Source organism: Ostrea edulis, chromosome 3, assembly GCF_947568905.1.
Source record: "Ostrea edulis chromosome 3, xbOstEdul1.1, whole genome shotgun sequence".
Classification (NCBI taxonomy): domain Eukaryota; kingdom Metazoa; phylum Mollusca; class Bivalvia; order Ostreida; family Ostreidae; genus Ostrea; species Ostrea edulis.
In genome coordinates this window covers 61,265,231-61,287,385 of record NC_079166.1, presented here as the reverse complement: position 1 = coordinate 61,287,385, position 22,155 = coordinate 61,265,231, and the positions used below count along the sequence as shown (strand labels likewise).

General features: G+C 36.7%; 2 protein-coding genes across 2 annotated transcripts; both read right to left on the bottom strand.

The window, feature by feature from the left end:
* Positions 1–328: 328 nt before the first annotated feature.
* On the bottom strand, positions 329–5,662 carry LOC125673643 (sialate O-acetylesterase-like). The gene is made up of 9 exons (XM_048910292.2): positions 5,493–5,662; positions 5,042–5,373; positions 4,470–4,608; positions 4,035–4,218; positions 3,369–3,460; positions 2,816–2,940; positions 1,648–1,805; positions 914–1,109; positions 329–682 (listed from the first exon to the last, which is right to left on the bottom strand). The coding sequence occupies exons 1-9, from the start codon at positions 5,548–5,550 to the stop codon at positions 377–379; spliced, it is 1,590 nt and encodes a 529-aa protein (XP_048766249.2). The 5' UTR covers positions 5,551–5,662; the 3' UTR covers positions 329–376.
* Positions 5,663–14,364: 8,702 nt separating this feature from the next.
* LOC125673645 (sialate O-acetylesterase-like) lies at positions 14,365–20,161 on the bottom strand. Its single transcript, XM_048910296.2, has 9 exons — positions 19,895–20,161; positions 19,444–19,775; positions 18,898–19,036; positions 18,221–18,404; positions 17,816–17,907; positions 17,298–17,422; positions 15,691–15,848; positions 14,945–15,140; positions 14,365–14,718 (listed from the first exon to the last, which is right to left on the bottom strand). The coding sequence occupies exons 1-9, from the start codon at positions 19,950–19,952 to the stop codon at positions 14,413–14,415; spliced, it is 1,590 nt and encodes a 529-aa protein (XP_048766253.2). The 5' UTR covers positions 19,953–20,161; the 3' UTR covers positions 14,365–14,412.
* Positions 20,162–22,155: the final 1,994 nt, after the last annotated feature.

Here is a 22,155-nt window from a genome sequence, read left to right as displayed (position 1 = left end):
ATCGAGTGCTAAGCATTGGTCTAAAGTGGTACTTCACCTACAGCTAGTGACGTCTCACTATGAGTACTTCATCTACAGCTAGTGACATCTCACTATGAGTACTTCACCTACAGCTAGTGACGTCTCACTATGAGTACTTTACCTACAGCTAGTGACGTCTCACTATGAGTACTTCACCTACAGATAGTGGCGTCTCACTACGAGTACTTCACCTACAGCTAGTGACGTCTCACTATGAGTGGCTTGCATCGTCCCTGGTTCATACATTGTACCCCCATGATCAAACATTTTCAAATGCGTCATTAAAAAGTGAAAATAACGAACAATGTTCAATCATGACTTGAATTTAATTATTTCTAATTAACTAATAAATATCTTATTTGATTCCTTTTACGTATATTGGAATTCTATTCTCTGTAAATTTACTACGTTTGCTATTTAGAAGTCCCAAACCAAATATAGGTCCAAAAGGAATATCGGTCCCTTTAACATATAAAGCACACATCTTAAATGGACATGGGGACTCCCTCCAGGCGTAGCGATAACCCATGACGTATTTGTTGGAGCATGTGCCGTTATAGGAAACGGTGATTAAATGCGGCTCCTCCTTAACGATGGGGGTCTCCATCCAAACTGAATCTGTGCCGTCACATCGTGACTGGTTATTCACTGAGCAACAAACCTAACCAAGAAAAGAAAAAACCAATAAAAATGTTGAAAGGTGTCTAAAGTGATGAAAAACATCCGTTCGATAAAAAGAGAGAGATATATATATTGTAAAATTTCCATTGGAAGGTATGTTATATTACATCATATTATTCTGTTGTCAATATAGTTTGGTAACTATAGCCGAGGAGGGAGTTGAAACTGTATGCCCCCGCGGAAATAAAATCTATGACAACGGAACCGTTACCTCAAACCCAGCCTTGTTTCGGACCTCGATCTCTACTGCGTTATCGAACCCGAATCCCACCGTGAAGAATCCGATATCCACGTAAAAAGCTGAGATCTGTGGACCTTGGAAGGGTCCCAAAGACATATTGTAAGCCACTGAGAGGCCCGACAGGGCAAGACGGCGACTCACATCCTGCTTATCTCGAGGGTGAATGCTGGAAAACAGGGAAGTAATGGAGATTAAATGACACATTTGTTTGAACAGTTAACGTAACTTATTCGAGAATCCTTCATTCACACAGACATGATCAAATAACAAATTCGAACTTGTCTATACCGTTACCACGCCACTGACATCGCTAGTTGACAGCAATGATTAAATAGATTCACTACAAAGTTTATAATGTAACTCATTCTACAAGTGCAAGTTTTTATATTAAGATGAAAGACAATCTGTGTGTGCGTCAAGCTATTCTGTCTTGTCTCTACGTCATTGCGCTGTTTTCCGCAATAAATGAGATAAAATTATCATATTGTTTTATTTTGGTAATTTCACAGATATAAGATCTTATGCCATTTAATTTCATTTAATTGTGTTTTATTGTTTTTAAAGCGCCATAGAGTAATTTGTTTTATAATATTATTTATTTATTTGAAATAAAACTGCATTAAGTTTATCATTGACAACACAATGGTGGATTGAAACGCACTATGTATACCTATGTAAACATAAGAATAGAGATATAACACAACCTTCCATAGGGCGATTTGTAGTCGGGTAAATCCATCGCCACGGACATGAACACATTCTTCATTTTGTAGTTGGGGACATAACCAACATCCGCCGTTTGGTGCCACCGGATATCCGGAAACCCTGTAGTGATGGATGGGTCATCTCTAAATGGGGCAAGCTACAACACAAGTTCACAAAATTTGTTTAGTGTCAAATCATGGTCTGAAAAAAAATCTAATAAATCGTTTTCCTCAGGGTTGTCTGTTTAAAGAGTTGTCGTTCTTATAATAATTCAATTCCACCAAAATTACACGGTCAGAGTAGTTCTATACACAAAAGATAGACATAATCTTCACAAGTCAAGGGTTGTTGCACTAACCCTAGAAATCAGTGACTATAAAAAAATTGGGCTCGTTCTGATTGATTCCACAAAAGAGTGGGAACCAATGAGAATGCGGTTCTATTTATAACAACGCGAAGTGAGAAATTCAAATAAATACACGTGTATTGATACCTATAGTTATGGCTATTTCAATCGTTTAAGCAATATTGTCTTAAGCAAAAAGGTTTCCAAACTTGATCTACTATCAATAGACGTAATTAGTGGTGTAAATATTACAATTGTGCGTGTTCATCAATATAGCAGTATGAGATCGTGCCATTTATATCCATGTACACCATAACAAGATGCAGTGATTTCATTGGATGTTTTATTGATAGTGGATTGCGTAATGGTTTAATGAGCCCAACGTTTTGATAGTCACTGATGTCAAGGGTTAACTAGTGTGAGGTAACGTTACCTTTTACTTGTGAAGATGGATAGACATATGAAAGTTCTTCTATCATTCTTAAATGAACCACAGGGGATAAGCCCGTTTCAATACCATCTATATTTATGGTATCACAGAGTTCGGGCTCAAACCAAATTTTAAGAAAATAGTTAAAATTCTACAGACAATCATACGATTGCCCTGTGACATAATTGCAGTTGCGAGGACACTTTGAAAAATTTGCATGTAAATTACGTAGTAAGAAATTCATGTGGTGAGCAGAACGACTGTCGTAACACGCGTTGTTCATAATCTGTTGAACACGAGACATTCAATTCAACTATAATTTTGTTTACAAATCTCAACATCTCAATTTTGACCCAAGTTCTCAGCTTTAGATAGCTTCATGTTCATTTACCTGAACAAATCCGAACGGGAAGTCGGGCGTAGTACCTGACGACGCATGGAATTTCGCCCTCCAATCGTCGATCATTGTAGGGAAGGTGCAGTTGTACGTGTCCGGCTTTCCGGCGTTTGACTCACCTGTTTATCAAAATCTATTGATCAAATTGTCTTCACCTGAGGGAAGCGTTACTCTGTGCTACTAAATGCCATGGTTTGCTCATTTCACAACTTAACATTTCCATTTCCAATGCCTTTGATATTTTTGCCAGTTGTAATGATACATGTAACCATTTCCTCGTGAATGCTTTGCAATTGTGACCAATGCGCGTATGAATCTTGATAAAGTGTATCTATCTTAACAGCTGAGATTTCTGACAGAAATGACAGTAGAATGTAAATGAAAGGTGAACATAACGTACAGTGATCAATCTCATAACTCTTATAAGCAATATCAAAAATAAAAGTTTTGAAAATAAATGAGGGTATGGACTGTATTTTCAAAAAAAATTATTAATTTCTAAAATGTACATCATATAATAAATAGTAATTCTTTAAAAAATATATACCTTGATACCATATCGCTCCCTTCACAGTCATTTTCGTGAACGGATTCATCATGGCGTTCCACAGCTGAGAATTCGATAGGCCTTTCTTTTGTCTACAAGATATTTGATCTATACAATAGTAATGAGACCACACTGGTTTTGGTCATGGTGATGAATAGTTAAATACGTTAACTTTTTTAATTTCGAAATGGGTTAAGTCTAGGAATGCAAATATAGTTTGTATATAAACAGTAAATAAATGTATATTCAATACGAACATTTATCATGCACATTCAGTATGAACACTTACTTCGTATATTCAATAAAACGAACATCGCTATTCAGAAGCATATATTAACTAACATAGAGATAATATCAATATATACGAAGAACCAATGATAAAATCATAATTAAAAAAAAAAAAAAAACGACAAGAAACCGAATCAATCATTGAAAATGAAATGAGCCACAGTATATAAACGAATCGTAAGATTTTAACAGAACAATATGTAAACTTGCATGTTTTAATTTTGAAGATATGTGTATTTCTTGTACATGTGTCTATCGGTAACAGTTTTCATATAATTTATACATAGATACAGACCTATATATTTATATTTCCCGTAATTGTCAGGTTACAGTGGGACGGAGTATATTCATTGATTACATGAAAGAAGACTATACTACCTTTTACTTTTCTGTGGGATATTACACTGTTTGAGTGCATCAGGCGATGACCAGAGCTCAATAGCCGTCCCTCCCCAGGAGGAAGCCACGAGCCCCACTGGATAGTTTAACTTTTGGTATATGTATTTTCCGTAGAGCCAGCAGACGGCCGAGAAATAGGTCCACGGCTTGTGTCCTAAGGTGTCTGAAAATTGGAAAGGACTACCATTACGTGGAGAGAGAGAGAGAGAGAGAGAGAGAGAGAGAGAGAGAGAGAGAGAGAGAGAAAGAGAGAGAGAGAGAGAGAGAGAGAGAGAGAGAGAGAGAAGAGAGACGTAGTTTATTTCGAAATGAAATTGAGGTGAGGTTGTTATTGTGTTAATTTAATTCTTATAATGATATACATTTACATGCATCAACAAGATGATTAATTGCGCATGTCGGTATCAGCCTTACCCTTGGTAGGTATAGACCACTGCTCGTCAATTTGGAGCAAATCTAATTCCGGTTTTGAAGAAGTCCGCTTTGTTGCGCTGAACACTCGAACATTCTGATATTTAGTAGTATCCGCTAATTCGTATGACGCATTCAGTGCCTGTAATATGAAATGGACACTGTCTCACTAATGTTTCATCACATTTTAGGCTAATTTTTCGTGCGATACACCAACGGGAAGGTGAAGACAACTGCAAGACAAGCAACATTGTTGACGCTACATGTATTTTATAACTCTCCAAAGAAAGATTGATTTAGACCTGCTACTAATACCAAAAGCCAAGAAGTTATAGATAGCAATTTCATACATATACCTGTATACAAATTCATTTTTGTAGTTGATTTTCTACACTGAAATGCGCTCTTTTACCATTAAACGAAGAATGATTTAAGACGGCCTTAATTTGAGGAACATGTTGCCAATAGTTTACCCCCATACTCTTACAAAGTGCAGTATCTGGCACGCTATCAGTAAATGTAATGGTCACTCACCATGTCCAGCGTAAACTCCATGTTATTTAATGGTCACTCACCATGTCCAGCGTAAACTCCATGTTACTTTGACCAGAACAAATCCAAACATCACCGAACAGTACGTCAGACAAACTAATTTTATTTTGTCCGTCAGTCGCCTCAATAGTCACTGGTCCGGGCCCATTCTGTGGGGCCAGTGTCGCGGTCCATACCCGGCCTTGTACATTCGGGTAATCTACAGCGAACGCCCGTATGGGCTGCTGTCCGCTGATGGTCACTGTGACGTTCTGCCCGGGTTGGGAGCAGTACCCCCACACTTGGGCAGACTGTGGAGACTTCTGTAGCACCATCCCATCATTAAAGTAGGAAGCGAACGAAAGTTTCCCTGGTACTGAACGAAATTGAAAAAATTTCTTAGATTAGACAACTTGCAAGTAAGAACTGGGCCTAGCTAGGTGCTCTTTAATTGTGCATTTTCATACAGATCGCGATCCAGGATAAGTAACATACCTGTTAACACGGCTTTAACTGCTAGATGGAAGAGGACTAACTTAAAGAACATCCCCATTGTTTATCGGGAACTGTTGTGCGTTGTCTCTCTGCAGAACATCTATTTATTATGGGCAGGTAACCGCAGTCTTGGTTGGTCGAGTAGAGTATTTTCCGCCGTAGTAGGGCGGCACAGAAGGGTCATATTAAACTGTTAATGTACACCGCTTTCGATAGAACTTCAGACTCGGTATCGTATACATAACATCTAAATACTGATGTCTACATATGAAACCTTGAAATACCACCAATGATAGTGTATCAACTCGAATAATTATTCTTCACTGTGTATTGCCTTTACGATGTACTATCAATAATTATATATATTACATAGAAACGTTTATGCTTATCTGTGTCCTGATTTGGTAATACTATCTTGTACTGAAGTCGATGAATCATGTGGCACCATTTTTAGGCATTTATCCATTTTGGTCGCTTTTATTTCATGATGTTAATCGCGCACAGAGATACAATATCCAGGGACTGAGCTAGTAGGGGTTTTTTTGTGTCCAAAGTTTTTTGCTGTGTTTCTGAACATAACTGTAATTTTGATGGCATCACGCGTACGAGTAAAGGAACACATGCGTAATTAGCAACTGGCAGGAAAGTGTCTTCTACATTTAATACTCGGATAAAGTGCATCAGGGAAGACCGTCATGATGGAATTGAAATCTAGTCAAGGACTTCTCAGTTTCCTTTGTCATTCTAGACGGTTTCCACATGTAAACTTTTGACCACGTGATTAGCGACACTGTGACATTGATTCTACCAATAATATCTAGATCACTTGCCCTTTGAAACTGAGGCAAGTAGGTATAAAAGCGACAATGTTTTAAGAAAATTCAACGGCCAGCGATAGAAGATGGAGTGTGAATATGGTGACTAAGGTCAATGATAAACATCGTCACAGTTATTCGGGAAATCCGAGTGCGGATTTTGCACCAAGAAACTGCTAACATGGCACTCCTGATGTTAATGCCATGATATAATAAATACCCGTGACTTTTATTTCTAATGTGAACTGTCGCAAAGCCTTATTTGTTAGAATGTGTGTTTCCTGACCGGGAGGTCGTGAGTTCGAGCCCCTCTCTTGCATTGGTCGCATCAAACCTTAAAAATAGGTGGTGATGTTGCTCATTCGCCAAAGGTTTCACATTTAGAAGTGAGAATCAGGGTTCATTTGGATCGGAAGTCCCGTGTCGCGACAGGCGTTGGCACGATAAAGAACCGCCCTGAGTGCCATGCATAGGTTACACGGCAGCACATCACCTGCAGCTGGTGAAATTCAATGACTTAACAGTTCTGTTTTGTTTTGTTTGTTTGATATTCGTAGGATTGGTTAACTATATATCGTTAACCGATTGGTGACTGTATTATCTGCCATAATACTATCTGTACCAACACATCTGGTGACTGCGGTACTGTCTTTTGATGGCCGGACACATACATGTGGTCGTATGTCATAAATCCTAATGAAATAAAAAAGTAACTTATATTTTACAAAACTAAATAAAAAGTAAAAAATTAATAAAATGAATTATATCTTTTATTTATATAATAATTTTAATAATAAATTATATTTAATTTATTCAATAAATTAAAATTAAAAAAAAATTGATAAGTATATTAAAATCAAATAATTGAAATATTTTTTATTTATAATAAATTATATTTTTATTTATATAATAATTTTAATAATAAATTTTATTTAATTTATTCAATTTTATTTAATTTATTCAATAAGTAAATTAAAATTTAAAAAATATAATAAGTAAATATAAAATTAAATATTTAAAATAATTTTTTTTTTTATTTATTTGGATTCTAATAGAAGGTAATAATTAGTAATCGCACGAGTCTCCGTCCTTCGTTCAAATAAATCAAGATACACCGAAATAAATATACCATAATTATTACATAATTAGTAATATTAGTAACAGGTAATAGTAATAGGGTATGTATATACATGTGAAATAACTAAAATATATACAGAAAAGAATTAGGGTAGGGTCGCCTAAGAAAATTTTGATAATAGAGTGCCACTAGTTACATGTATTACTTTGTTAATCATAAATTATAAAATTATGCCAGAGAACAATTTTGAGATCGTCACCAGGCAAGAATTTTGAGGTCGTCGTCAGGTGCTACACCTCAGACCATGTACCATGTTTCTGTAACTGGATCCAGTTCGTAGCACGACATGGCTCCATAATTCTTATTCGATAGTATGTATTATGTGTATAAAACTGAAGATGCATAATGTAATAATTGGTGAGTTAGTACTAATGTTAAAATTGTATGACAGATAAAATATTAACCATAAGTGGTATACTTAATTACAAAACATATAGATTTAATTAATTAATGAAAATACAGAGTAGATGCAAAATCACAAATCGCATACATCCAACAAGCTTACATATATTAAATATAATAGTATGTAGCAGCCCTGCATACATACAAACTGCGACATTGCATCTAAATGTTTGTCATAAAAGGAGAAGTTTACAAAATACATACGTATAATAACATACCTGAATTTTATGTATATTTGCATATACATGTACTTATAATATACCTGGATTTGATGTATAGCTGCATCTATACTTTAACATACATGTTTATATAAACTAAAACGATAAAAACGCAAAGTTTATATTTATAATATTAATATGCTACGATACTTATATATGTAAATGTTTACATACTGATAAACATATAGATATACACGATAGAAAACCCGAATTATATGCTTAGTTGTTTATATACGTATAACACATGTAGTTGTTTCTATATTAGTAAACATATAAAACTTTAACAGTAGAATAATGATGCTTAGTGGTTTCCATACTTATAAACATACGAAATTGTTTACATATTTGTAAACATGCATGATAAATTGACGTTTCACCCGCTGAAACCACGGTACGATGGCCTATTATATCAATAATAAGCAAAACAGAAGGTTAAGTTAATGAATGCATTGAATACTGAATAAGCATAAATTATCAATGGAATTATAAGGACATGTAAATAATTAATATTTTAATAGTAAAGTAATTTAACATAATGATATCTAGATTGGAAAAAAAAATTTTTTTTAATGGAATTATAAGTACATGTAAATAATTAAAATTTTAATAGTAAAGTAATTTAACATAATGATATTTAGATTGGGAAAAAAAATTATATTATTTAATTTAATAATAATTTTAAGATGTAAATTATATGTATAAATTACAGTAACTCAACTCGTTTAAAAGTACTGTCAAGAGTGTAGAGTAACTGTCGTTATTCGATGGACCACCTTGGAAGTAATGCTTTGTTTGTTTGATATTCGTAGGATTGGTTAACTATATATATTGTTAACCGATTGGTGACTGTATTATCTGCCATAATACTATCCATCTCATTGCGATCCAGCCTCACCCTCCAACACCTCCCAAATGCACCAACATAGTGAAGTTGAAGTGTGTTGTAGTAACATACATATGCTCCGTATGGGACGTATGGGTTGTCCCATGGTTTAAAAATAAATAAATATAAATAAATAAGGACCATCGTGTACCAACACATCTGATGACTGCGGTACTGTCTTTTGATGGCCGGACACATACATGTGGTCGTATGTCATAAATCCTAATGAAATAAAGAAGTAACTTATATTTTACAAAACTAAATAAAAAGTAAAAAATTAATAAAATGAATTATATTTTTTATTTATATAATAATTTTAATAATAAATTATATTTAATTTATTCAATAAATTAAAATTTTAAAAAAAATTGATAAGTAAATTAAAATTAAATAGTTAAAATATTTTTTATTTATAATAAATTATATTTTTTATTTATATAATAATTTTAATAATAAATTTTATTTAATTTATCCATTTTATTTAATTTATTCAATAAGTAAATTAAAATTTAAAAAATATAATAAGTAAATATAAAATTAAATATTTAAAATAATTTTTTTTTTTATTTATTTGGATTCTAATAGAAGGTAATAATTAGTAATCGCACGAGTCTCCGTCCTTCGTTCAAATAAATCAAGATACACCGAAATAAATATACCATAATTATTACATAATTAGTAATATTAGTAACAGGTAATAGTAATAGGGTATGTATATACATGTGAAATAACTAAAATATATACAGAAAAGAATTAGGGTAGGGTCGCCAAAGAAAATTTTGATAATAGAGTGCCACTAGTTATTACTTTGTTAATCATAAATTATAAAATTATGCCAGAGAACAATTTTGAGATCGTCACCAGGCAAGAATTTTGAATGGGAAAGGAATCGCTCAGAAACCTTTATTGTAGGATCCACGTAAGACGTGATGCGATAAATTTATTCCACGTGTTATACATTTGTTTTACAGAAAGACTTCTCACACCTCCATCAACTACCCATGGTGCAGTTGCATTTTATGCCTACATGTCAACCATTTTACCTTCACCAAGTGCGCAACATGTGCTCGTGTTTGATATTGTCAAAACAAACACCGGAAACGGGTATCATCCCACAACAGGGGTGTTCATGGTTCCGGAGTCGGGAGTCTACGTTTTCACATGGACTTATCGAATAGGTGGCGATCATGACCATTCGATACAATTAATGATAAACACTGAGGACTGCGGATCTCTTTATCTCGATGCAATGAGCGGTACTGAGATGGAGGGGACTGGAATTGTCGTGACTTACGTTAACGCTGGAGACGACGTTTACGTCAGATCACACGCATCATACCAAATAGGGATGTCGCATTACATCCAAAGTAATACGTACGGGAGATCCTCTTTCGCAGGGTGGAAACTCTTTTAAAGCTTGTTCGCATTTCAAAATGTACCCAGAATTCATTAAAATTGAAATTCATTTCACAAGATGGTTTTTATGTTGAAAAATACACACAGGCATCTATTATTACTAGATTTCATATATGAACAGTAAAATAAAACTATATGATGAAGCTTGAAAAATCACCGAGATGAATTTGACTGATATTAACACTGATGTGTTCCATGACAGTAACTATCCAATATGGACAGGCTGGATATGCTTGATTTTGCTAGTGCTCGGAATCGGATAGGAGTCTGGATATGTAGATCCATGAAGAAGATAGCGAACAGTGATCAATCTCTTAAATCCCATAAAGAATACAAATTACGAGACGGGCAAACAAGCCCCTGAACATACCAGAGATGGGCTCTAGTATCTAGGAGAAGTAAGAATCCCTTGTTGACCAGGGGCGGATCCAGGAATTGTGGTTACAGGGGGCGCCACTTTATGAGGCAGTGGGTGCAGGGCTAAGTCCTGTTGGGGGTCCAGGGGGGGGGGGAGGGGGAAGCTCCTGGATTTTACAGATTTTATGGGGCTTGAAATATTTCTCCTATTAAGTCATTTGTGCTATTTTCTATCATTTTAATAAGGTGAAATTAATAAAATGACCCAGATTTTAAGGGGTTTTGGAAAAATTAAGTTCTCCCAATAAAGTAATTCAAGAAATCAAAGGATTTTGTCATTTATTTCTCCGGGAGTGGAAAAAATTGCTTCTTTTATCGTTTAGTACATTTTCCGAAACAAGATACCGCGATTTACTTTAAATTTGAAAATTTTAGGGGGGGGGGGGCACCGGCTGCGCCCCCTCTAAATCCGCCACTGTTGACCGGTCACACCCGCCGTGAACCCTCTACGTTGATCAGGTAAAAGGAGTAATCCGTAGTTAAAATGAGTATGTACAGAACGGCCTAACAATTAGTATGAAACACGTCAGACAGCATTCGACGCATTGATAGCTTGTAGTTGCAAATAAGATCATTATAACGACCATATAAGTTGCGAAATGATGACTTTAAAAACGATATTGTTGAAACCCTTTAACATCAACTTATCTGTCAGTAGTAAATTGATCATACACAGAACATGGTCTCGTGTATTGAATTAGTTTTGACATATACACCACTTGCAGGTGATCATTATATATTGCTACACAAACATGGGAGGTTGACGATGGGGAAATGAATTTATCTTGTTTGTCATAAAGTTGTGTTGTTAGTTTGCTGTTGACATCTATGTTCAATAGAATATTCAAATATGAGACAAATATGGAAGACTGTGGGTTTTTTAAATTCGAGTTCAATGGAATACCCGGATCGAATCGACATATGAATGAAAATGAGCATTGTTAATAAATAAAATGTCGTCGATATATCTAAATGTCGAGTTCAAGGTCTCAACAAAAGATGTTTTCTTCTCACGTAGAAGTTTTTGAATAAATTCTGCCTTATAAGAATACAACAACAGGTCAGCTAATACTGGAGCACAATTTGCAGCCATAGGTATTACAACAGACTGCTGGAAGACTTGATCACCAAAGAGTATACGTACGTGAATATTGTCCGTGAGAAACTCCATTCCTTTGTAATATCAGCTTCAGGGTATTTATACGTTATGGCTGAACACAAGACGCGAATATTTCCGTGTTCTATCTTAATTGAAGAAATGATGTCAAAGATTAAAGTCTAATCTTTAATTTATCGTGAGAAATGTATTGTAAAGTTCTAAAAAATCGTACGTTTTGATGCTGTTGATTTGGGAAAAGTTTCGTGATTTCAAATCAACTAAAAGTTCTTTGGAGGTTTTTTTTTAGAATCCACCTTTGATTTACACCACTTCTTGTGTATGTTATAACACAGTATGTCTGACGTTACTCCATGTCAAGAAATAAAACACCATACCAACGTAAAAGGACACGGTCACGCAGTTTTAAATGTTAAATGCATGTACATGCTGCACTTGTTTAAATCTCGGACGATAAATAGACGGTTTGATTTCGTGATTCATATACATGCATATTTGCTACAGTATTGAAAATTGTAGCCGTGGTTCAGAAATTGGGACCCGTAATATGTTATAGCGCATGTACTTACATGTTCCGATGTCATAGATGACAAAGACTTCACGGAGGCGCGAAATTTGAATTTTAGCGTTCCCTAGTTATAGCTGTAGAGTACCTTTGTCCACCGTAGCATTGCATCCACCTACACAAAATACCTTTCCTCCCCAAAGTGTCACGTGATCCCTCTTCCCGAATAGACACATTGTCTGCGCATGATTTTTAAAAACTGAATAGTCACCGTATTGTAACGCCTCTTACATGTAAGTTATCTATTGTGACAGTATCAATTTATCGCACCAAAGAGATGTCTATATGTTGGTAAGTTCTGAAGTGGCATAAATAGGTTCGGCTACTCTAGTGGAGTAACGGTCGTAGAAGTTGATTTTATTAACATTTTCATAGAGCAAGACGAGTACGCGTAATGTATCACGATTGATTTAATATTGTTTTACGTCCCTCTCGAGAATTTTTCACTCATATAGAAACGTCAACATTGCCGGTGAAGGGCTGCAAAATTTAGGACTATGCTCGGCGATTATAGCCTTTGAGCAGGGAGGGTTCTTTAGCGTGTCACACCTACTGTGACACGGAACATCCGTATTTAGGATCATCTCCGAGGACCCGTGATATCCACACCTGATGCCGAGCGTTTGGCGATGGAACTGTTACTACCTGTTTTAACGACTTCGGTTTGTCGCGGCCGGGATTCGAACCCCAGCCTTCCGCAAGCGGGACGAACGCTCTAACCTCTAGATCACCGCGGTGGTTACATTTGTATATCATGATTTAAATTAAGATCACGTTTGCACATGGAAAACTGTACATTTTTCTTATTTTTCTCCATTTTACAAGTATCGAAATTTGATATGGACTGAACTTACTCGACATTGAAATTCACAGTCCGAACAATAGTCTAAATAAATATATCCATCTCTTCGTAGAAGCTACAAGTTTTAAAATGAGTTCAGGAACTCCAGAGGTAAAGTTACGTGCAGCCCATCACGTGCTTTTTGGAGCACGTGATGTTATAATTGCAGTTGTGCTGACATACTAATATGGAACGCGGCGAGTCCAAACTCTGGCTCGTAATAAGCTCTAATGACTATTTAACCGTGCGCAAAAGTTCAAGCTGAAACTGCACACGTCAACAATATTTTTTGTCGCAATCCCCGAAGTCTCTTAGAAAAAAGTTATGGAGATCTCGCAGTAACATCTTCTTGATGAACAAGTGAAAATAACGTACACTGGTCAATCTTTAAAGAATACAATCGCTTTGTAACCGGGAGGGCAAGAGTTGGATCCCCGCTCGTGTCATGAACGTTTCAAACCTATGACGTAAACATGGGTAGCTACGTCACTAGCGGTAGGTGAAGTACTCATAGTGAGACGTCAGTAGCTGTAGGAGAAGTACTCATAGTGAGACGTCACTAGCTGTAGGAGAAGTACTCATAGTGAGATGTCACTAGCTGTAGGTGAAGTACTCGTAGTGAGACGCCACTAGCTGTAGATGAAGTACTCGTAGTGAGACGTCACTAGCTGTAGATGAAGTACTCATAGTGAGATGTCACTATGAGTACTTCACCTACAGCTAGTGACGTCTCACTATGAGTACTTCATCTACAGCTAGTGGCGTCTCACTATGAGTACTTCATCTACAGCTAGTGACGTCTCACTATGAGTACTTCATCTACAGCTAGTGACGTCTCACTATGAGTATAAAGTGATCTGTCTGAAATAAAACACTGGAAACACGATCACTTTAAAACGAATGAATATATATTGAAAAGCACTTAATAATGAGTTAACTATTACAAAAATACTTCCTAAAGTACATGTATGTCGGCTTGCATCGTCCCTGTTCATACATTGTACCCCCATGATCAAACATTTTCAAATGCGTCATTAAAAAGTGAAAATAACGAACAATGTTCAATCATGACTTGAATTTAATTATTTCTAATTAACTAATAAATATCTTATTTGATTCCTTTTACAAATATTGGAATTCTATTCTCTGTTAATTTACTACGTTTGCTATTTAGAAGTCCTAAACCAAATATAGGTCCAAAAGGAATATTGGTCCCTTTAACATATAAAGCACACATCTTAAATGGACATGGGGACTCCCTCCAGGCGTAGCGATAACCCATGACGTATTTGTTAGAGCACGTGCCGTTATAGGAAACGGTGATTAAATGCGGCTTCTCCTTAACGATGGGGGTCTCCATCCAAACTGAATCTGTGCCGTCACATCGTGACTGGTTATTCACTGAGCAACAAACCTAACCAAGAAAAAAAAAACCAATAAAAATGTTGAAAGGTGTCTAAAGTGATGAAAAACATCCGTTCGATAAAAAGAGATATATATATTGTAAAATTTCCATTGGAAGGTATGTTATATTACATCATATTATTCTGTTGTCAATATAGTTTGGTAACTATAGCCGAGGAGGGAGTTGAAACTGTATGCCCCCGCGGAAATAAAATCTATGACAACGGAACCGTTACCTCAAACCCAGCCTTGTTTCGGACCTCGATCTCTACTGCGTTATCGAACCCGAATCCCACCGTGAAGAATCCGATATCCACGTAAAAAGCTGCAATCTGTGGACCTTGGAAGGGCCCCAAAGACATATTGTAAGCCACTGAGAGGCCCGACAGGGCAAGACGGCGACTCACATCCTGTTTATCTTGAGGGTGAATGCTGGAAAATACAGGGAAGTAATGGAGATTAAATGACACATTTGTTTGAACAGTTAACGTAACTTATTCGAGAATCCTTCATTCACACAGACATGATCAAAGAACAAATTCGAACTTGTCTATACCGTTACCACGCCATTGACATCGCTAGTTGACGGCAATGATTAAATAGATTCACTATAAAGTTTGTAATGTAACTCATTCTACGAGTGCAAGTTTTTATATTAAGATGAAAGACAATCTGTGTGTGCGTCAAGCTATTCCGTCCTGTCTCTACGTTATTGCGCTGTTTTCCGCGATAAATGAGATAAAATTATCATATTGTTTTATTTTGATAATTTCACATATATATAAGATCTTATGCCATTTAATTTCATTTAATTGTTTTTAAAGCGCCATAGAGTAATTTGTTTTATAAGGCGCTATATAAATTTTAATATTATTTATTTATTTGAAATAAAACTGCATTAAGTTTATCATTGACAACACAATGGTGGATTGAAACACACATGTATACATATGTAAACATAAAAATAGAGCTGTAACACAACCTTCCATAGGGCGACTTGTAGTCGGGTAAATCCATCGCCACGGACATGAACACATTCTTCATTCTGTAGTTGGGGACGTATCCAACATCCGCCGTTTGGTGCCACCGGATATCCGGGAACCCTGTAGTGATGGACGGGTCATCTCTAAACGGGGCAAGCTACAACACAAGTTAAAAAATACTAGTGTAACATTTATTTTCTGCCGAATCGAGGTCTGAAAAAATATATTAAAAGAAATCGTTGTCCTTAGGGCAATCTGATTAAAATCAGATCCTCGATCCGCTCCCCCCCCCCTTTTTTTTCTTGTCGCTACACGAGGAGCGACAAGAAAAGAAAAAAGAGGAGCGGATCGATGATCTGATTTTAATCAGATTGCCTTAGGGGTGTATATGATCACACTCCCTCTTCCTGTGGACGGGGGGGAGGGGGGCAATGTTTTTGTACTTTTTGTCTGTCTGTCAGTCACAAAAATTATCTTTATTGGTACCAATTATATGGAAATATAAACAGCTGCATGTATTAAAACAATTTCACGATATATTGAGATATTGAAGAGCTGTCGTTCTTATAGTAAGATAATATACACTCTCAGAGTAGTTATATACATGTATACACAAATTACATGTAGTTAAGGAGGTATGCTACACCTGAGAAATTTGATATGGATGAAAAGAGGAGAATATGTACAATATATCGAAATTGAAAACTTTCACATTTACTTTATTTAGTCAAATTGCAGTTTTAGAAGAAAACAATTAAAACCCCTGCTGGACTCGAACACGCGATATACAGTTCAGTAGTCGACGTGCTAACCCACTGAGCTACTCAACTAGGTTATGAATTTTTAAATGAATAGGCAAATTGCTGATATTTATATTTACATCCATGTTTTAAAAGGAAGTCAGCCACTATGATAACGTAGAGTACATGTACATCCTTAAAGCTGGACACATGAAAGTATTTCTAACATTCTTATACATATATAAAGAAAAAGAAAAAAAGTGACATTTCTTTCTAGCTTTGATGAATTCTTCGATCATTTTATTCAAATCTGTTAGCATATTGTATGTCCATGACACAAAAAAGGCTACAGATGGAGAGCGGATTATTTTGTTACTGATACATACATATACATATCTAGGATAGACTGTTTGTATTTTATGTATGTAGTGAGCATTAATATTCTTCCCTTTTTTTTGTTAACATTGCAGCTTACAATTTGGAAATTAATATGATTTTTGGGGGTCCCAAAATGAAATCAATACTCACTATGACAGCAACCACAACAGTCACTAGTGGGATCCCCCCCCCTCCCCTTCACCACAAACCAATTTTTAAGAAAACAATCACACATATGATCGCCTTGTAACACAATTACAATGACAAGGGCACTCTTAAAAATTTGCATTCAAAAGTACGTGCTAAGAAATCCACGCGGTGAACAGAAGGAATGCCGTAACATTCTGTTCACCGCGAGACATTCAATTCGACAATATAACTTTGTTTACAAATCTCAGGATTTTTCCGGGCATGTCACAAAGCGAAAACAAACAACACCACAATTTTGACCCAAGTTCTCAACTTTAGATAGTTTCATGTTCATTTACCTGCACAAATCCGAACGGGAAATCGGAAGTAGTACCTGACGACGCATGGAATTTCGCCCTCCAATCGTCGATCATTGTAGGGAAGGTGCACTTGTACGTATCTGGCTTTCCGGCGTTCGCCTCACCTGTTTATTAAAAATCTATATATTGTCTTCACCTGAGGAAAGTGTTACTCTGTGCCACTAAATGCCATGGTGAGCTCATTTCAAAACTTTGCCAATTGTAATGATAGCCATTTCCTCATAAATGCGATGCAGTTGTAAACAATGCATGTACATAAATCTTGATAAAGTGTATCTAATTCAACGGCTGATATTTCTGACAGAAATGAAGGTAGAATGTAAATGAAAGGTGAAGATAATGAACAGTGATCAATCTCATAACTCTTATAAGCAATATCAAAAATAAAATTTTCATTTTTGAAAATAAATGAGGGTATGGACTGTATTTTCAAAAAATTTATTAATTTCTAAAATGTACATCATGTAATCATTAGTAATTCTTCAAAAAATATATACCTTGATACCACACCGCTCCCTTGACAGTCATTTTCGTGAACGGATTCATCATGGCGTTCCACAGCTGAGAATTCGATATGCCTTTCTTTTGTCTACAAGATATTTGATCTAGACAATAGTAATGAGACCACACTGGTTTTGGTCATGATGATGAATAGTTAAATACGTTAACTTTTTAATTTCGAAATGGGTTTAGTCTAGGAATGCAAATATAGTTTGGATATAAACAGTAAATGAATTTATATTCAGTATGAACACTTACTATGTATATTCAATATGAACATTCATTATGCACATTCAATATAAACACTTGATATGCACATTCAGTATGAACACTTACTTCGTATATTCAGGTTATGTGGGACGGAGTATATTCATTGATTACATGAAAGAAGACTATACTACCTTTCACTTTTCTGTGGGATATTACACTGTTTGAGTGCATCAGGCGATGACCAGAGCTCAATAGCCGTCCCTCCCCAGGACGAAGCCACGAGTCCCACCGGATAGTTTAACTTTTGGTAAATGTATTTTCCGTAGAGCCAGCAGACGGCCGAGAAATAGGTCCACGGCTTGTGTCCCAAGGTGTCTGAAAATTGGAAAGGACTATCATCACCAGAGAGATTGATTGATTGTATCTTGCTTCACGTTTTTCACTCAATGGAGACGTCACCAAGAACGGTGAAGGGCTTCAAATATAAGCCTATACTCAGCGCTTACGGCCATTGAGCAGTGAGGGTTCTTTTAAAAGCGTGCCGTATCTACTGTGACACGGGACATCCGTTTTTAAGGTCATCTCCGAGTACCCGTGACATTCACACCTGATGCCGAGCGTTTGGCGATGGAACTGTCACTACCTGTTTTAACGACTATATACGTCTGTCGCGGCCGGGATTTGAACCCCGGCCTTCCGCATGCAGGGCGAACGCTCTAACCTCTAGGTCACCGAGAAAGAGAGAGGTACAATTCGTTTCGAAATGAAATTGAGCTGGGTTGTTTTTGTCTTAATTTAATTCTTATGATGATATATATGTACATGCATCAACAAGATGATTAATTGCGCATGTCGGTATCAGCCTTACCCTTGGTAGGTTTAGACCACTGTTCGTCAATTTGGAGCAAATCTAATTCCGGTTTTGAAGAAGTTCTCTTTGTTGCGGTGAACACTCGAACACTCTGATATTTAGTAGTATCCGCTAATTCGTACGACGCATTCAGAGCCTGTAATATGAAATGGACACTGTCTCACTAATGCTTCTACACATTTTAGGCCGACTAAAAAAATTCTACGTTTTATGTTAAGTAATTTTTCGTAAGGAGAAGACAACTGAAAGACAAGCAACTTTGTTGATGCTATATGTATTTTATAACTCTCCAAAGAAAGATTGATTTAGACCTGCTACTAATACCAAAAGCCAAGAAGTTATAGATAGCAGCTTCATACATATACCTGTATACAAATTCATTTTTGTAGTTGATTTTCTACACTGAAATGCGCTCTTTTACCATTAAACGAAGAATGATTTAAGTCGGCCTTAATTTGAGGAACATGTTGCCAATAGTTTACCCCCATACTCTTATAAAGTGCAGTGTCCGGCACGCTATCAGTAAATGTAATGGTCACTCACCATGTCCAGCGTAAACTCCATGTTACTTTGACCAGAACAAATCCAAACATCACCGAACAGTACGTCAGACAAACTAATTTTATTTTGTCCGTCAGTCGCCTCAATAGTCACTGGTCCGGGCCCATTCTGTGGGGCCAGTCTCGCGGTCCATACCCCGCCTTGTACATTCGGGTAATCTACAGCGAACGCCCGTACGGGCTGCTGTCCGCTGATGGTCACTGTGACGTTCTGCCCGGGTTGGGAGCAGTACCCCCACACTTGGGCAGACTGTGGAGACTTCTGTAGCACCATCCCATCATTAAAGTAGGAAGCGAACGAAAGTTTCCCTGGTACTGAACGAAATTGAAATAATTTCTTAAATTAGACAACTTGCAAGTAAGAATTGGGCCTCGCTAGGTGCTCTTTAATTGTGCATTTTCATACAGATCGCGATCCGTGATAAATATCATACCTGCTAACACCGCTTTAACTGCTAGATGAAAGAGGACTAACTTAAAGAACATCCCCATTGTTTATCGGGAACTGTTGTGCGTTGTCTCGCTGCAGAACATCTATTTATTATGGGCAGGTAACCTCAGTCTAGGTTTGTCGAGTAGAGTATTTTCCGCCGTAGTAGGGCGGCACAGAAGGGTCATATTACACTGTTAATGTAAACCGCTTTAGATAGAACTTCAGACTCGGTATCGTATACATAACATCTAAATACTGATGTCCACACATGAAACGTGAAATGCCAGCAATGATAGTGTATCAACTTGAATAATTATTCTTCATTGTGCATTGCCGTTACAATGTACTATCAATAATTATATATATTACATAGACACCTTTATGCTTATCTGTGTCCTGATTTGGTAATACTATCTTCGCAATAGTCGGCGAATCATGTGGCAGCATTTTTAGGCATTTATCCATTTTGGTCGCTTTTATTTCATGTTGTTAATCGCTCACAAAGATACAATATTAAGGGACCGAGCTGGTGGTTTAATTTTTTTTTGTATGTGTCCCAAGTTTCTTGCTGTGTTTCTGAACATAACTAATTTTGATGGCATCACGCGTGCGTAGTAAAGAGACACATGCGTAATTAGCCACTGGCCGGAAAGTGGCTTCTACATTTAACGGATGAAGTGGATCATGACCGTCATGATGGAATTGAAATCTAGTCAAGGACTTCTCAGTTTCCTTTGTCATTCTAGACGGTTTCCACATGTAAACTTTTGACCACGTGATTATTGTGGCATTGATTCTACCAATAATATCTAGATCACTTGCCCTTTGAAACTGAGGCAAGTAGGTTTAAAAGCGACAATGTTTTAAGAAAATTCAACGGCCAGCGATAGAAGATGGAGCGTGATTATTTTGACTAACGTCACTAAGGTCAATGATAAACAGTTACAGTTATCTGGTGGCGCCCAGTTTTTATTGGTGGAAGAGAGAACCCAGATACAATGTACCTGGGAAGAGACCACCGACCTTCCGAAAGTAAACTGGGAAACTTTCTCACTTAACGGCGCGAGCGGGATTCGAACCCGCGCAGACAGAGGTGAGAGGCCGTGTGATTTTGAGCGCGATGCTTTAACCACTCGACCACGTGTGATCTGTGGTCTTTTGTGGAAATCACGTATCAAACATATATTATTGACCGAGGTAACATCCGAAATTAATGACAGAAGTGAAAACAACGGGAATTTTGCACAAACCCTTACATCTAGACGAGATGAAAACATAGGGCTAAATGTCGCGATATTATACACGTACAGATTACAGGTATTGCATTATCATAATTTGTCCCCAAGAATTACTGCTACATGTTTTTGGTTTACGTACACTGATAGGGTGTATATGGTATGTAAGCGTCTAACTCATATGGCTAGCTTGACATGAATAATTAAAACATTTTAAAACAGGAGCTAAGCCAGCACACCATGGCGTGCACATCGTTCGGTCAAGAAAGAAAGAAAAGAGAAATAAAAGTTGTATCAAGCATCATAAATATAATTCACAAGAGAGAGTTACCCTTCCAAGTTAAAAGTTATAAAGTGGATACTCTTTCATGAGAATAAATTGAATTGGAAAAAAAAAGTTTTTAACTTTTACTAAATACTAATATGTTTGAACAATTAGTTGATTCAAATTCATATTGGCATTTTTCGAATCTAAGCGCAGATTTTGTGTTCAGAAATCGCTAAAACCCAATAGATTTCCGGGGCTTTGTCCCGTTTGCCCCCACCAGTGCTTTGACCTGGACCCACTGGGCGCCTTAACCCATGTTGTTCGTGGGTTGCACATAATTTCGTTCTACCTACGTTCTGAAAGAGTACTACAGATGAAAATTCTATACAATCTTATTTGTCAAAACAAATTTATTGACCTATATTTGATCCTTAAATGCCGCCTTAGACACACAACTTTATCGGTTCTGTTATCGGAGGTAAAATTTGTTATGATAATCTTTAGTCAGGTGGTTTTACACCATATATACTCTAGTTGTTACTTATCTGTATCAGTCGCAGATCTAGAGGGGTAGGGTTACATGTCAGTGACGGATCTAAAGGAATAGGGTTACACTGGCGGATCTAGAGGGGGGTTACTTGTCTGTATCACTGGCGGATCTAGAGGGGGTTACATGACAGTGGCGTATCTAAAGGGGGAGAGTTACATATCAGTGGCGGATCTAGAGGGTAAGGGTTAAATATCTGTGTTAATGGCGGA

Bases quoted from the DNA above. Each gene is read 5' to 3' on its own strand.
- LOC125673643 (XM_048910292.2), bottom strand. From the start codon at position 5,550: ATGGGGATGTTCTTTAAGTTAGTCCTCTTCCATCTAGCAGTTAAAGCC. The intron at 5,374-5,492 runs GTATGTTACTTA...AATTTCGTTCAG, and splicing joins AGTTAAAGCCGTGTTAACAG to TACCAGGGAAACTTTCGTTC. The intron at 1,806-2,815 runs GTAAATGAACAT...CTTGTGTTGTAG, and splicing joins TCCCGTTCGGATTTGTTCAG to CTTGCCCCATTTAGAGATGA.
- LOC125673645 (XM_048910296.2), bottom strand. From the start codon at position 19,952: ATGGGGATGTTCTTTAAGTTAGTCCTCTTTCATCTAGCAGTTAAAGCG. The intron at 19,037-19,443 runs GTGAGTGACCAT...TTCATATTACAG, and splicing joins TGGAGTTTACGCTGGACATG to GCTCTGAATGCGTCGTACGA. The intron at 18,405-18,897 runs GTAAGGCTGATA...TCCAATTTTCAG, and splicing joins GTGGTCTAAACCTACCAAGG to ACACCTTGGGACACAAGCCG.